This window comes from Nipponia nippon, unplaced genomic scaffold, assembly GCF_047370975.1.
Source record: "Nipponia nippon isolate SJK-2023a ecotype South Korea unplaced genomic scaffold, ASM4737097v1 scaffold_8, whole genome shotgun sequence".
NCBI classification, from domain to species: domain Eukaryota; kingdom Metazoa; phylum Chordata; class Aves; order Pelecaniformes; family Threskiornithidae; genus Nipponia; species Nipponia nippon.
In genome coordinates, this window is record NW_028262402.1 from 24,999,947 (window position 1) to 25,012,553 (window position 12,607).

The 12,607-nt window shown below is 37.7% G+C and overlaps 1 protein-coding gene across 4 annotated transcripts in view; it reads right to left on the bottom strand.

Annotated features, from left to right (window-relative positions):
* Nucleotides 1-742: 742 nt before the first annotated feature.
* FBN2 (fibrillin 2) overlaps nt 743-12,607 on the bottom strand; it is a 180,680-nt gene continuing 168,815 nt past the window's right edge. For 2 of the 4 annotated variants that reach the window (XM_087741308.1, XM_087741307.1), the window contains 10 exons: nt 12,206-12,412; nt 11,402-11,527; nt 10,715-10,837; nt 10,448-10,564; nt 9,654-9,782; nt 7,894-8,013; nt 5,889-6,120; nt 5,038-5,201; nt 4,176-4,183; nt 743-2,587 (listed from right to left, as the gene is read on the bottom strand). In XM_087741308.1, coding sequence (XP_087597434.1) covers nt 2,213-2,587; nt 4,176-4,183; nt 5,038-5,201; nt 5,889-6,120; nt 7,894-8,013; nt 9,654-9,782; nt 10,448-10,564; nt 10,715-10,837; nt 11,402-11,527; nt 12,206-12,412 — 1,601 coding nt within the window. In that variant the 3' untranslated portion in view covers nt 743-2,212. Of the gene's footprint in view, nt 2,588-4,175; nt 4,184-5,011; nt 5,202-5,888; nt 6,121-7,893; nt 8,014-9,653; nt 9,783-10,447; nt 10,565-10,714; nt 10,838-11,401; nt 11,528-12,205; nt 12,413-12,607 lie in introns of all 4 variants that reach the window. The other 2 variants (XM_087741306.1, XM_087741305.1) reach the window with 2 other exon arrangements.

Below are 12,607 nucleotides of genomic sequence, written 5' to 3' on the forward strand. Positions count from 1 at the left end.
ATTATCGCTGTGACAGAACCATACAGTCAGTATTGGCTATTACTTAAAAACAATCACCAGTTTAACTCTGAATGGAATAAAAAGACAGCGTAGCTTACATAATGAAGTCTTTGTGGAAACCTTGCATACTTTAAGAAAAAACATTTTTTGCACTGTTGGATTTGACTAGGTACCTAATGAAGCGCATTCAAGCCAGGGACTGCCAGGGAGCAAAAGTGCTTTCACTGATGGTCTTACCAGATTTTTGCTGTTCAGGTAGAATGGAGATTTACACTCCTACTCTGAAATGTATGGGGATTTTTTTTTAGAGCTGAACTATCAAACTTAAATTGTGATGGTCATTCAGCCCTCATTACACGGAAAACCTTGAACCTAATGTATGACAGATTTTGAGACAGTTGAGGCACAGTTTTAACTTTGCAAGGACAGTTTAATTCCTGTGTTTCAACTCTGTCATGACAGAGAAACTAAGTCAGCAAATGCTGTATAACCTTAAATGTGAGTGAAGAAGAGTTTGCACCATACTAGCTCCTCTTTCTGCTCTGAAATCCTTCAGATTTACAATTAAATGCTTATTTTGTGTAAAGAACACAGACATTTCAAAGAAAAAAACTACCCCAAAATAACCTTTATTGCAAGAGAAGTGTTGCCTTACTGATACAGACCTTCAAACAAAACTTTTTTTCTTACAAACATTTGATTAAAAATGTACAAAGTTTCTTTTTCTTTTCAAAATCCCCAAACTCAAAAAAAAGAAAAGAAAAGAAAAATCGCTGAGTATAACTTGATATAATCTTTGGTCAGCACTGATAAGCGACTGAAACAATCCTGGAGTCAAGCATGTGCTTTGGCTGTTTTCACATATGAGATTCTGTTACATGACTAGTTACAGGCACCAGCTGTCAAAAAAAGCACCATTGAGACATACACTTAACACATAATGGTACAACATTTTAAAAAAAATTACTAAAGTAAACTAAATGTCAACTCATTGTACAAACACCTTTCTTACAAAATAAGCTATGATAAAATGAGGCGTACTGTGTATAACTACAGTATTAATGAAAGTTCTAACAAATGGATTTCAAATACACATTTTCCTTGTCTGCGCTGCATAATTAGTTTGCACATATGGCAGTCCTGATACAGCTCTCAGTTTTTAGTAAATGCACCATTAATTCAAGCCAGCACCAAACAGTATGAAACATCGCATGTTCCCTTCAGAGAGACATTTTCTTCAGCTGCCTACAGTAATGCAAGTTTGTAGAGCACCCTTTCTGAGAATGAGGTGTGGTTGCATGTGTGGTTCCTTGAGGTTATTGAAAGGAAGTACAGTACAGTTTGGTTCTGCAATTCTAATGGTATTAAAAGCAGTCAAGGTATTTTGCTACAGTGGTTGTGGCTCTTCTTCCATTATTTGATGTGGCTGATTCAGAATACAATCCTATTGAGCTGCTGTGAAATATGATCTCTGCAGAGACTGATATTGTAATTCTTGTCCTTTAAGATTCTCTTTTTTTTTTTCTTGTTTTTGAATACTCAAAGTTTTGCAAGAGCACATTAGAATATCCAGAAGATGTATTACAGTGCTCTTTCAGCTCTGATACATTTTAAAATTACTTATATACTATTTGGATGACTGGCCCAAATACAAAAGGAAACACCTTTCTAATCTATTTTTTTTTAATTAAGAAAGTACCTCTAAATGTTATAGCTCAAATTTATAAATCTAAAGAAAAACAAGCAAGTTTCCCTTTTTGTTTACATAATTTGTTATTTTCTCCATATATTACTGCATTAAAAATAAATAAACTTCTATATTTTTTTTTTTTAATTAGGAACTATAGCAAAATACCCAAAGTGTTACAGACTGCTAACAGGAACAAAATAGCTCACATTTTTGTGCCATTTAGTGCCATATGATGACTTCTTGAACTTTAGCTTTTTACTATACTTTAAATTGAGGTTATATAAAAGATACAGTAACCATGATCGCCATGTAATCAAAGTTTTGGCAGTGGCAGGGTTTAAGTTACCCTCCTGCAAGGGTGGTTCTGCAGTGACGGCAGGATGGAAAGAAAGAGGTCTTCCCCTCTCCCTTCCTCCCCCAGAAGTCAGTGACTGTTTCAAAGCCTTTGAAAAGCAGATATGCTCAGGTGGGTAGATAGAAGGACAGAAGTGACTGAAGAACTGGACTCAATCTGGAAGGTGGCTAGTAGAGGTCTATCCACAGCCTCATTCTGAGAGCTTCTCCGAGCTCTCCTAGGAGGTAGTTGTCCTCATTGCTGTCTTCCAGTTTCTTTAGCTCCTTTTTCTTATATAGAGGAACGCTAGTGATTACCAGTGTGTGAGTTCCAGGCACTGACTTTTTCTTAACTGTGTGCAAATAACTCAGTCCATCCCTCTGATGGATTCGAAAGATGCCATCATCATTGCCATGTGAGATGATGTAGCGCACGTGGTTGGTAAGGGGTGCAATGGCTGGCATGAGTTCTAGAATGTGCTCCTTGTTGTCAAGCCTGGAAATGTTGACTCTCATCTTCAAAGGACTATCCATGTCTAGACTTTCCAAGTTAATCTGCTCAATCTGAAGTAAAGGAGGAAAGATTGTTTAGAGCAGGAAAGAAACAGATATTCACTTGCATTGAGAGAAGAATAACATGTAATTATTAATGGTTTCTGCATTTGTCAAAATCTAGCTGTGAAAGAAGCAGTTGTAAATCCTTTCCACCTGGGAGAACCGCTTGATTCCATATAACACGCCCTGTAAATCTTAAAGGCTTCTCGCACAGGCTTAACAGGATAATTAAAGTTACAGCATCAGGTCTACAGAGGGGGCTCAGATTTCAGATTCTTTTCAGAATCCGTTTAACTTTATGCTTGCAAAAAGTCCATGTAAAGAAGAGATCTATGTTTACTACTGCAGTAAAGACTGTATGTGAGGCACAGTCTTGTTCTTATGATCAGCTTCAGTGAGGAACATTACAGAAACACATACCACAACACTACGGGAATTCCCTGAAACTTCTGGTAAAAATGTTGCAATGAATCCTGGCTTCTATAAACAAGCAGGCTCAGCATTTGGTGATGAGGAAGTACAGTGATTATAAAGGAAGCTGAACTAAGGAGAGAACTGCTGTATTATTAGCCTTCTACAGAAAGGGCTAGTATGTCACGTTGTCCAATTACATCCCATTTGGACCACTGAAAGGAGTGTGGAAAAAAGACCCAGCATTGTTTTTCTGACAAATCGGTCATGCGTTCTTTTTTAATTTGAGCTTCAGTATAGTTATGCTGCAGGTGTGAACCTGTCCAGAGCTGTTAGCTGTGAACACACTTGGGGGCGGGAGGCAAGAATGAGTGCGTTCCTAGGAAAGCCATTTAACAAGCAATAGCTTTTGAAAGTGCTTCTACAAAAATATATAGGCTGTAGTCTTCTTTAAGAAACCTGATACTAAGTGAGGTACCTAGCCTACATGTCCTACAGATCCTTTCATGCTTGTAAAGATAGCAAAGGATTTCTCTCTCTGAGGGAATTCCAATCACATGTGAGTACATATGTGTACTAATATGTAATGTAATTAAAACCACATGGTGAAAACAAGGAATATTTGTGGACAGGAGCAAATACTGTAGTGTTTTAAATACTGCACCCCATAGATGACATTAGTGATAAGATTATTTCTTTTTTCACATAGTTTTATGGATGTGAAACCTTTCACTTTTACTGCTCAGGTGGTTCTAGTACTAGAAAATGAAAAGGTTAGTGCTATAAAAAAATGTAGTAACAAGATATAACAATTATGAACTAGATATGAAATTAACTGTGCAATAGAAAAATGCTTTTCAAAATATCCATGTATTTCTGTGGTAGGTTGACTGCAGAATTCAGATTGGAACAGGTCCAATGGGAGTGGTGGTGAGGAGGGAAAAGGGATGTTTGTGGGAAGTGTGGATGTGCATGGGGAAATCAAACACTGAGATTTTAAGTGCCAACTGTATCCTTTAGAGCAGAAATTACAGGATTACTGGCTTCTTCAGAAACTTTGCCTGTACAAGAACTGGCTTTGATGACATCATGCAAAGTAGTGTGTACTAAGGCTGGAGCTTCTGGATTGTTTGATGCCGTTACCCTTTTAGAAAGGAGACTTGTTTCCCCATTCTTTCAGTGTAACTTGTGTGGCTAGCACACTGTGCCACTTTAGTTGAGGGTTTGCATTTTGCCCGTTTGCATTACACAGCTCTTGTACTACTAAAGAAAAACCTGTGTGTGTCCCCACCTCTAAACTGAGTCAGTTTCCCATTACTGCAGATTTCAAGACCAGAGCTAATGCTACAAAAAAATATCCTATCATACAGATAATGCAGATAACAGATACACAGGTTTACTCTTCCAGCTTTTGAAAAAAATCATCAAAAAGGTGTGATCATCAAAAAGTAGGGCTGTCCTTTCATCAGTATCCCATAACTTATTTTTATAAGCCCACAAAATGCAGTAAGAAAAAAATTAAGTCTGAAGTGTAATTCTCTAATACCCTCAGCAATTCTGCAAATATTGGACTTAAGTGTACCAGCTAGGTCATGAACTCTAGTCCCCCACAATTGTGAGCAACCATGGAAGAGACACAGACTAAAATGATCTGTAAGTTCTATTTAGATGCCCCAGACCATAAAATGCTGTCCAATCTCCTCCTGACAGCAGAACTGATTGCAGACATGACAAGTTTCCTAGCTCTCTGTAATTACAGGAAATTATTTCCCTGGATATATTTTGAGGACCTAGACCACATCTTGCACTACAAAGGATTCTTTACAAGCTTTAAAAACTTCATCCATTCATAGTTGTTGATGTCTTTCTAATTGTCACATCATTCCTGCGAATAGGACCCCAATGTAAAAACCACTGAGGCACGGGAAAAAAGATTTTCGCCACTGAATGTGGCCTCTTAAAAAATTCCCTCCATTTACTGATAGTGTTGAGTATGGTATCTCTGAAAATACCTCGAAATACATTACAGTGCTTTTTTATCCTGGTACGTACACTGTCATTAGGACTTCTCTTCTTCCTATTGTCTTTTTTGGAATAGCCATTGATTTTGCACTCATAACATGCTTCAGGGGACAAAGCATTATCTTCATCAGCATCTCCATCCAGTGGCAGGTACTGGCCTTTGTTAAATCCCATCCCTGAGACACAGTGGCTGTTGAATAAAAACATCTGTTTTAGTTACTTCTTGCAGTTTTATGAACTGTCCTGTTAAATGGAAAGTGAGTGTATGTAATCCGTACCACAGTGTCTGTGTCCCCTTCCCTTCCCTCAACAGGAGGTCTGTGCATTCATTTTGTTCACACTAGTGTGGCATACTGAGTGAAATACAACTGTTGGCTGAAGGCCTGTAGACTTTTCTAATTTTCATTTACAAGTTTTACAAAGAAACAGCACAAAACCAGCCTGCCCTGAACTTTGGGACTAAAAAATTCAGCCATTGTCATGTACCAGAACAATGTTAATTTGTGTTTAATGTTCTGGGTAGATCAGTGTGGCTTAAAACCCTTAATTATCTCAGTACAGATGGTACCTATCCTTGTGCAGTAACAGTCCTCATTGAGCAGGTTTGTGAAGGAGTCCTTGTGCTGATACTGGGGGAGAAAGCAGAACTAACTGTTTAATGTTGCTTATATACTAGATTTAAAATGAGTGTCATGCTGCATGTACAGACATGTCTTTTTTTTTTCTAGCTTATGAACATTGTGTGCAAAGGGAGTAGAAAGGATGACTTAGTAGCCTGTCCTTCATTTGCACCTCTGCTCTTCAGTCTGACTAGGGTCCAGCCTTTTTATAGGTTTCTGAATGTATCTTTGATGAATGACTGTGTGGAGATACTCACCCTTGTCCAACTCTGTAATAGCCAGGTGGACAGCCGCAAAGATAACCACCTTCAGTGTTGGAACAACCATAATTGCAGGGGTTCTTGGTAGAGGAACACTCATTCACATCATGGCATGCACTGGAGAACTGGTCGTAAGAAAATCCAGAAGGGCAGGCACACTTGTAACTTCCAAGTGTGTTGTAGCAAGAAGCAGAGCCACATGCGTTAGGATTGGAGCATTCATTTTCATCTAGTAAGCAAACAAAAGTATATTGGAATCTTCTAATCTGACAGACACCAGGCAAGCATGATGTAGCTAACAAATCAGAATATCTGCAAGTCCTAGGGCTCTGCTACATCCTTGACCTCATTACCCCACAGAGACTTGTTCTCTGAAGAAAAAGTACTTTGGTAAAGGTCCCAAACATATAGCTGGGCTGTAAAGGTATTTTAGGATACTGTTACTGTTAACCTCAATGCTGTCACTTCCTTCAAGGTATGTCTCCTGTTTTGCTTAGGGATCCTCTTTTCCCTGGCAGGGTACACTTCTACCATATAAGGTCCACAGAGGAGAAATGAGCTGGAACTCCAGGCATACTCCAACCATAGTAGTGTTCCTGGGCACCTAGCAATGGGCGAGGTTAGCACATACTTGTGGAAACCTGCAGGCTCTGTGAGGGGAAGGACAATCTAAAGAGAAAAGGAAATATTGTCTTCACCTTGTGGGTGGTGAATTAAGATTCCAAGAAGATGGCTCCTCCAGTCAGTGTGACTGATTTCGTTCCAGGCTATATTGTGAAAAATGAATGAGGAAGGTAGCTTGTAGTATGGAAGATCACGCTTTTGATAGTTGGCACATTTTGCTTATTTTATTTATCTTACCAAGGTACTGTTTCACTGTATGTGTTTTCCTCTCCAATACCATTAGCGCATGCTTTACCATTTTTGCCTGCAGTTACTAGGAGACATTCTTTTGAGGGCTATCCATAATATTCAGAGACTGTAGCTAGTTTGGAGTTTTGTGGGAGTTGTTTGTTGTGTGTTCCTGTCAATTCTAGTCCTTTGCTTTCTTTGCTGTAGAGCAGTATTAAGTAAGGAGTGATGCTGGTAGTTGGGACTTCAGAAAAACTGGCTGGTGTGCTACTTAATATAAAATGGGTATAATAAACTAATTTATATGTCTAGGATCAGGACAGTAAGATCAGTCTAAAAGAAACGTATGGCAGTGCTCACAGCCATCCTCTCATTATGACACCATTGACAGAGAACCATGACAGCAAACTTGAAGAGGTAAATATGTTGTTATGGTGCCTGGTGAACAGTACAGGATGGGGTTGTTTGGGTGTGTGTTGGTTTTTACTAAAAAAAAATTTCCATATTCCATTTGGTATAGGAGTTAGCTTAGTTCATGGAACACAGAAAAGAAATGATGGACAGAATGAGCCAAACCTACAATAAAACTGCTGAGCTGATTAATTTGCCCCTGTTCCCTGCCTGAAGAACTAATGTTGGCCTTAAGACTGTATTTTGGAAGTAGGAAGTCCTTTAATGGTTATGTTGATATTTTTTCTCCCCATTCACTATAGACGCTTTTCTGTAGTACTCTCAAATTGCTAATGATGGTGAGTGGTTCTTCCTGATGAAACGTGGGATTGTTTTTTGGTTTTGTTTTTTGCTTTTTTTTTCCCCAGAAGAGGTACTTACATCGATGCTTTCAGGAATTCAATGAACATCTTTCCACCTTTCTCAGATGGGGATTTTTCCAAGGAGAAAGGAGTCAGAATTTCGGCCTTACTAGGAAAGCTCCTTGTCACACAGAGTTTCAACAGGATGAGTGTGTTTTTTTGTTACCTTATGTCATTGACTTATGTTGGAAGTAATTAGTGTATGGAAGGAGAGGGAGAGAAGAAAAAAAGATTTGTGTCGGCATACCCTTTGTCCTGCCCATTTTGTCCTCATCTGGCAGTTGTGACTATAAACACTATGACAACTTTGCTGTTTTCTGTGGTGTTTGTTTCCTTACCAACGCATTGATTCCACTGGTAATGCTGAATATATCCTTGTGGGCATCCACACCTGTATCCACCCAGGATGTTTTGACAGCCATGCTGGCACCTATGGTTTCCATCACATTCATCCACATCTTTGCAATCAGGAGAGAAGTAGAACACGAAAGAACACATGATTATACACATTGCCAAATACGTTACTCACTTTGATCATAATAATTGAAACACCAATATTTATAACAGAGGAGTACCGCTTTAAGATGGAAGCACCATTCAGGCTGGTCTTTTGGAAAGCCTGGAAGTCAATTAATGTAGTGCTCTTTCTATCTATCAATAATCTGATTGGAGCTTTCGAGCCTTTACATTACTCAGATTTGGAGAAGAAATACTATTCCGGGTAATCCCACGTCATGTTGCTTTGATGTAATGTTTAGAATCTGGATGGCTTTTATTTCAGTTTTCAAAACAACTATGTAGGACTGAGCTTTTAGTTTCCTGGAACATACTGAAGTGTTTGAATATGAGGAATACATACCAAATTTGGATACCAAACTTGGCTTACCTTTGCAACTAAAAAGAAAAATCATCTAAAAAGTCTCTGAGGCATGTGTAAAGAAAACAGAAAGACACAAAGAAAAACCAAAATGTAAAAACTCAGTAAACTGAAATAGTGTCTGCTATAAGAAATAAGTAGATTGTAAGCCATCTAATGTGTCAGGTACAGTATGCGGTTCTAGTAGGAAATAAAAAATCATGCATGATATCACAGATTCTAAGTTACCCTTTAGTTGTCCACAGTTTGACACAAATTTAACAGAATTGTGATGTCCCAAAGCCTGAGGTGCAGAAAACCATCATGCCAGGAACTGAAAGCTGTCATTTTATCAGTAATGGCATACAGAGCAGTTCTGATGTGCTAGTTGTGTACATATCTTGTGAATGCTTTGATATGTATAATTTAGTGTTTTGTTTCATAGGTGCTGTGTAAAGTCTGCAACAAGGATGTATCCACTTTACGAGAACAAAGTAATCTTACAGAAGATAATGCTTTTTAAAACTTCTGGCTGCATATATTCTGCACTGTTACTCTAGAAATAGGCTCTAAATCTAGATTCCTGTTTTAAATGCTGTATCAAGGAAGCTGACAATTTGAGATGCCATAAATTTGTGCACGTATACCTCTGCATTTCTAATTTCAGCAGCCAGATGGCCTAGTTCTGCCTTTTAATTTCTTCTCTGCTCAATATCTGAGGCCCACTGAAGAGTCTGGAGCTCTCAAATAGAGATTGCCTGACTGGGGCTCCCTTTTGGGCCAACAGAGAGAGATGGAACTTAACAATGTAATTTGTATTTTATCTGTAGTGAATTATGCTTCTGAATGTGTATCTCTAGATACCCTCACGTGGATGATTACAATTAGCTGAAACAAAAATTGTAGAGAGATTCTGTTTAGACTGTATGAAAATTAAAAAGAAGAAACAACTAGACTTTTAGACGCATAAACCTATGTGAAGTTGAAATGGCAGCCTGGAAACAGGTGTTCAAGAGTTCAGCTAAAAAGTCACTTTTTATTCTAGTTTGTGTAAAAATTACTCAGGTGGTATGTTCTTACATACAATTATGCTTAAAATTACTCAAATATGTTCCTATTTCTTTTTGGTATTTACTTTTACTATGGCTGGTATTCTGTTCTATCTGTCTTTCACATCACAGGATTCACTACACACAGAAGTAAGAGTTTGCACCATAAAAAAATTCGACCTTCGCTAGTTACCTTCACAGTTTAATCCAGTAGAATCCAGAGAAAATCCCCTTTGACATTCACAGGTAAAACTTCCAGGGGTGTTTTGGCAAATTCCTTTTGATCCACAAAGCAACGGCTGAGAACCACATTCATTGTTATCTTAAAAATGCAGAGGAAAGAGAAGAAGGTTGGTGTAGCTTCTAGCATGAGTTTAGACATGTTCATATAACATTTCTTAAGAGGTTGAAATCCACAGAGGTGCAACAGTTTATTTTGAAAATGTAGCTTTTCATATTTAAATGTCAGATGACCTGACAACTCATGCAGAGCTATGAGTAACTAATAAATTGGAAGTGCAAGTTGTTATTCAGTTATGAGTGTGAAAGACCCAGGTATGTAATTGCTGACAGTGGAAAAATGCTGCACTTCTGTATTAGCTGAACTAAAATAGTTTCAGTTGGCAAGATTCACACATATGGTTAAGATTTAAAGACATCTGTATCTATTAAAAAAGAAAATGCAGTCTGTTTTTGTTTAACTACATTTTAAATTGGATTTTAATACTTTACCCCTCTACCCCTATATTATACTTAGAATATAATATGTATTAAATATGTACAACTGTTTACTAAGCAAGAAAATACAAATGGTGGATAGACTGATTTTTCTTTAGCTACAATTGTTGCTTTTCAAATCTGATTTCTGGACTGCTGACATTATTGCTCTGTATTATTACTGTTTATACAGAGCGAAAGAAATGAATGAGAAATGAGAATGTTGTTCTTACAGAAAAACTGATGCAAGAAAACTAATCTTTTTTTTACCAATACAAGCTGTGTGATGTTGCGTAAAACCAGGTGGACATTTGCATGTGAAGCCTCCAAGGGTGTTGACACAGAGAAACTGACAATTATGTTGTTTGGTTTGACATTCATCAAGATCTGAAAGTAAGAAATGTTGTTGTCTTAAGAAAAGTCAATAAAAAAGAGGTACATTTAGTCTAACTTGATAAAAATATCACACTTCAAAACTATTTCCTTTTAAGTCGAGGTGCAACAAAATTAAACGTTACTGTGTATAACTTTCTTTACCTTTACATGTCTTTCCATCTTCTTGAAGGATATAGCCCCGAGGACAAGAGCACTGATAGCTCCCTTCTGAGTTCTTGCAGATAAAATTGCATGGTTTAGGAGACTGGGAGCACTCATCAAGATCTAAAGAGAGAAACTGTTAAGTATCTGTTGTACTGCTTTCTTTGTCTTTGAAGGGTGTTTTCTAAACAGCACTATATTTAAGAGAAAAATGTTTGTAGAAAAACTCCCCAATTTACATTTGTTCAGAGTACCTATTTCTCTACGGATGTGTCCTATGGAGTTGCTGCTACAGTGACAAACTGAGTGTCTTGAAAGAGTAATACCCTAGAGTGACAGTGGCATTAATATTTTCATCTAAGGACTAGGTATTTATTTTGGGGCGTATTATGGTATACTTATGTGTGTTAACCAACAGGAAAGTGGGAAAGTGTAGACCATGTCAGTCAAAACGGTTATGCAGCTGAAACGTATTTCAGTGCTTATTCTACTGCAGGAATATTGCCAGTACAGCTTGCTTCTTGATTTCCCCAAATGAAACAGAAGTGTGTATTAGGAAGAGAAAGATAGAAAAGAGATAAAAGAGGCAAAGAGAAAAAAATGCTTTGATACAAAGGTTTACAGGGGTTGATAAATCATTATGTACCAATCAAAAAAATAACTGAAGATCAGGATGCTGAATCTTACCAATACAAGATGTACCAGTTATGTCAGTGGTATAGCCAACTTTGCAAAAGCATCGGAAGGAGCCCATAGTGTTAATACACTGTCCATTTCTACATAGGTTTGGCATGACCTTACATTCATCGATATCTGTACAGAAAATATTAAATGTGTCATCTTTCAGGTTTAAATTGGACTTTTTTCTTCTCTTCCATTTTTGCACAGCTCCTCCTCATCATGTTTCTGATAGGAACTTTACCCTTTCTTTCTCTTTGAAAATGAATCTGAAGTGAGAGTCAAACATCCTCCAAACTTTCATTATTGTTTTTTCTATCAACACCTTCCTGCTTTTTCATTGCATAATTAGGTTCCAGTTTTGCTAACTCAAAATACAAAATGCATAGAAGTGAATTTTCTTATGACCAGTTAGATGATGTCAGAAATTTTTCACCACAATTTAAAAAATTATATTAGCTTCTGCTTCCTGTGTGGAAATAGTAACTGCAAAGCATTCAGTGAGACTGTTGTTAGAACAACTGTTGTTGCCTTTGCCTTGTATGCAACTTTTCAGCATACAAAAGCTTTGGGATCATTTCTAGCTTTTACTTACTGGTTGGTACCTCCTGAAAATTCTGCACAGCTGTGAGTATTCTGGTTGCAGCTACTGTTTAAAGGTGTTTTTAATCTCTGGTCTCTCAGCAACATTTGAAAAATCAAACTCTTTAGCAGGAAATTCTTTGAACGAACTTCAAAGAGAATTCTGCATTTTCTTAAATACATAAGCATATTTTTTTCCCCTTTTCTGCCTCTGTTCATCCCTACAAATACCTCTTCCATCTGTAGCATAGCCTGGTCCATGTGGACAGAGTTTCTTATATTGGGTGGTTCCAGGAAGCGGACACAGCTCACACTGATTACCCCAACCCCGGCCTCCATCACAGCAGCACTCAGATTTAGTGACAAGATTCCGGCTGCTTGAAGCCATCTGACACATTGTCTGTAAAACTTCAGCAAAGCAAAACCCTTGGCGATTATCTGTAAGAAAGAATTAGATCAAGAAAGAGTAGGAGATAAACATCTGATCCATTAACTATCATGTGATATATTATTCAGGCTCTTTGTCAACACACGCAAGCACTAGAAGATTATTAGCAACCAGTCTGTGAAGTCTATTCTGACTTAGCCTTTCAGATTTGTTGTGTCTTCTGATAATCTGCTGCCATTCCAAGT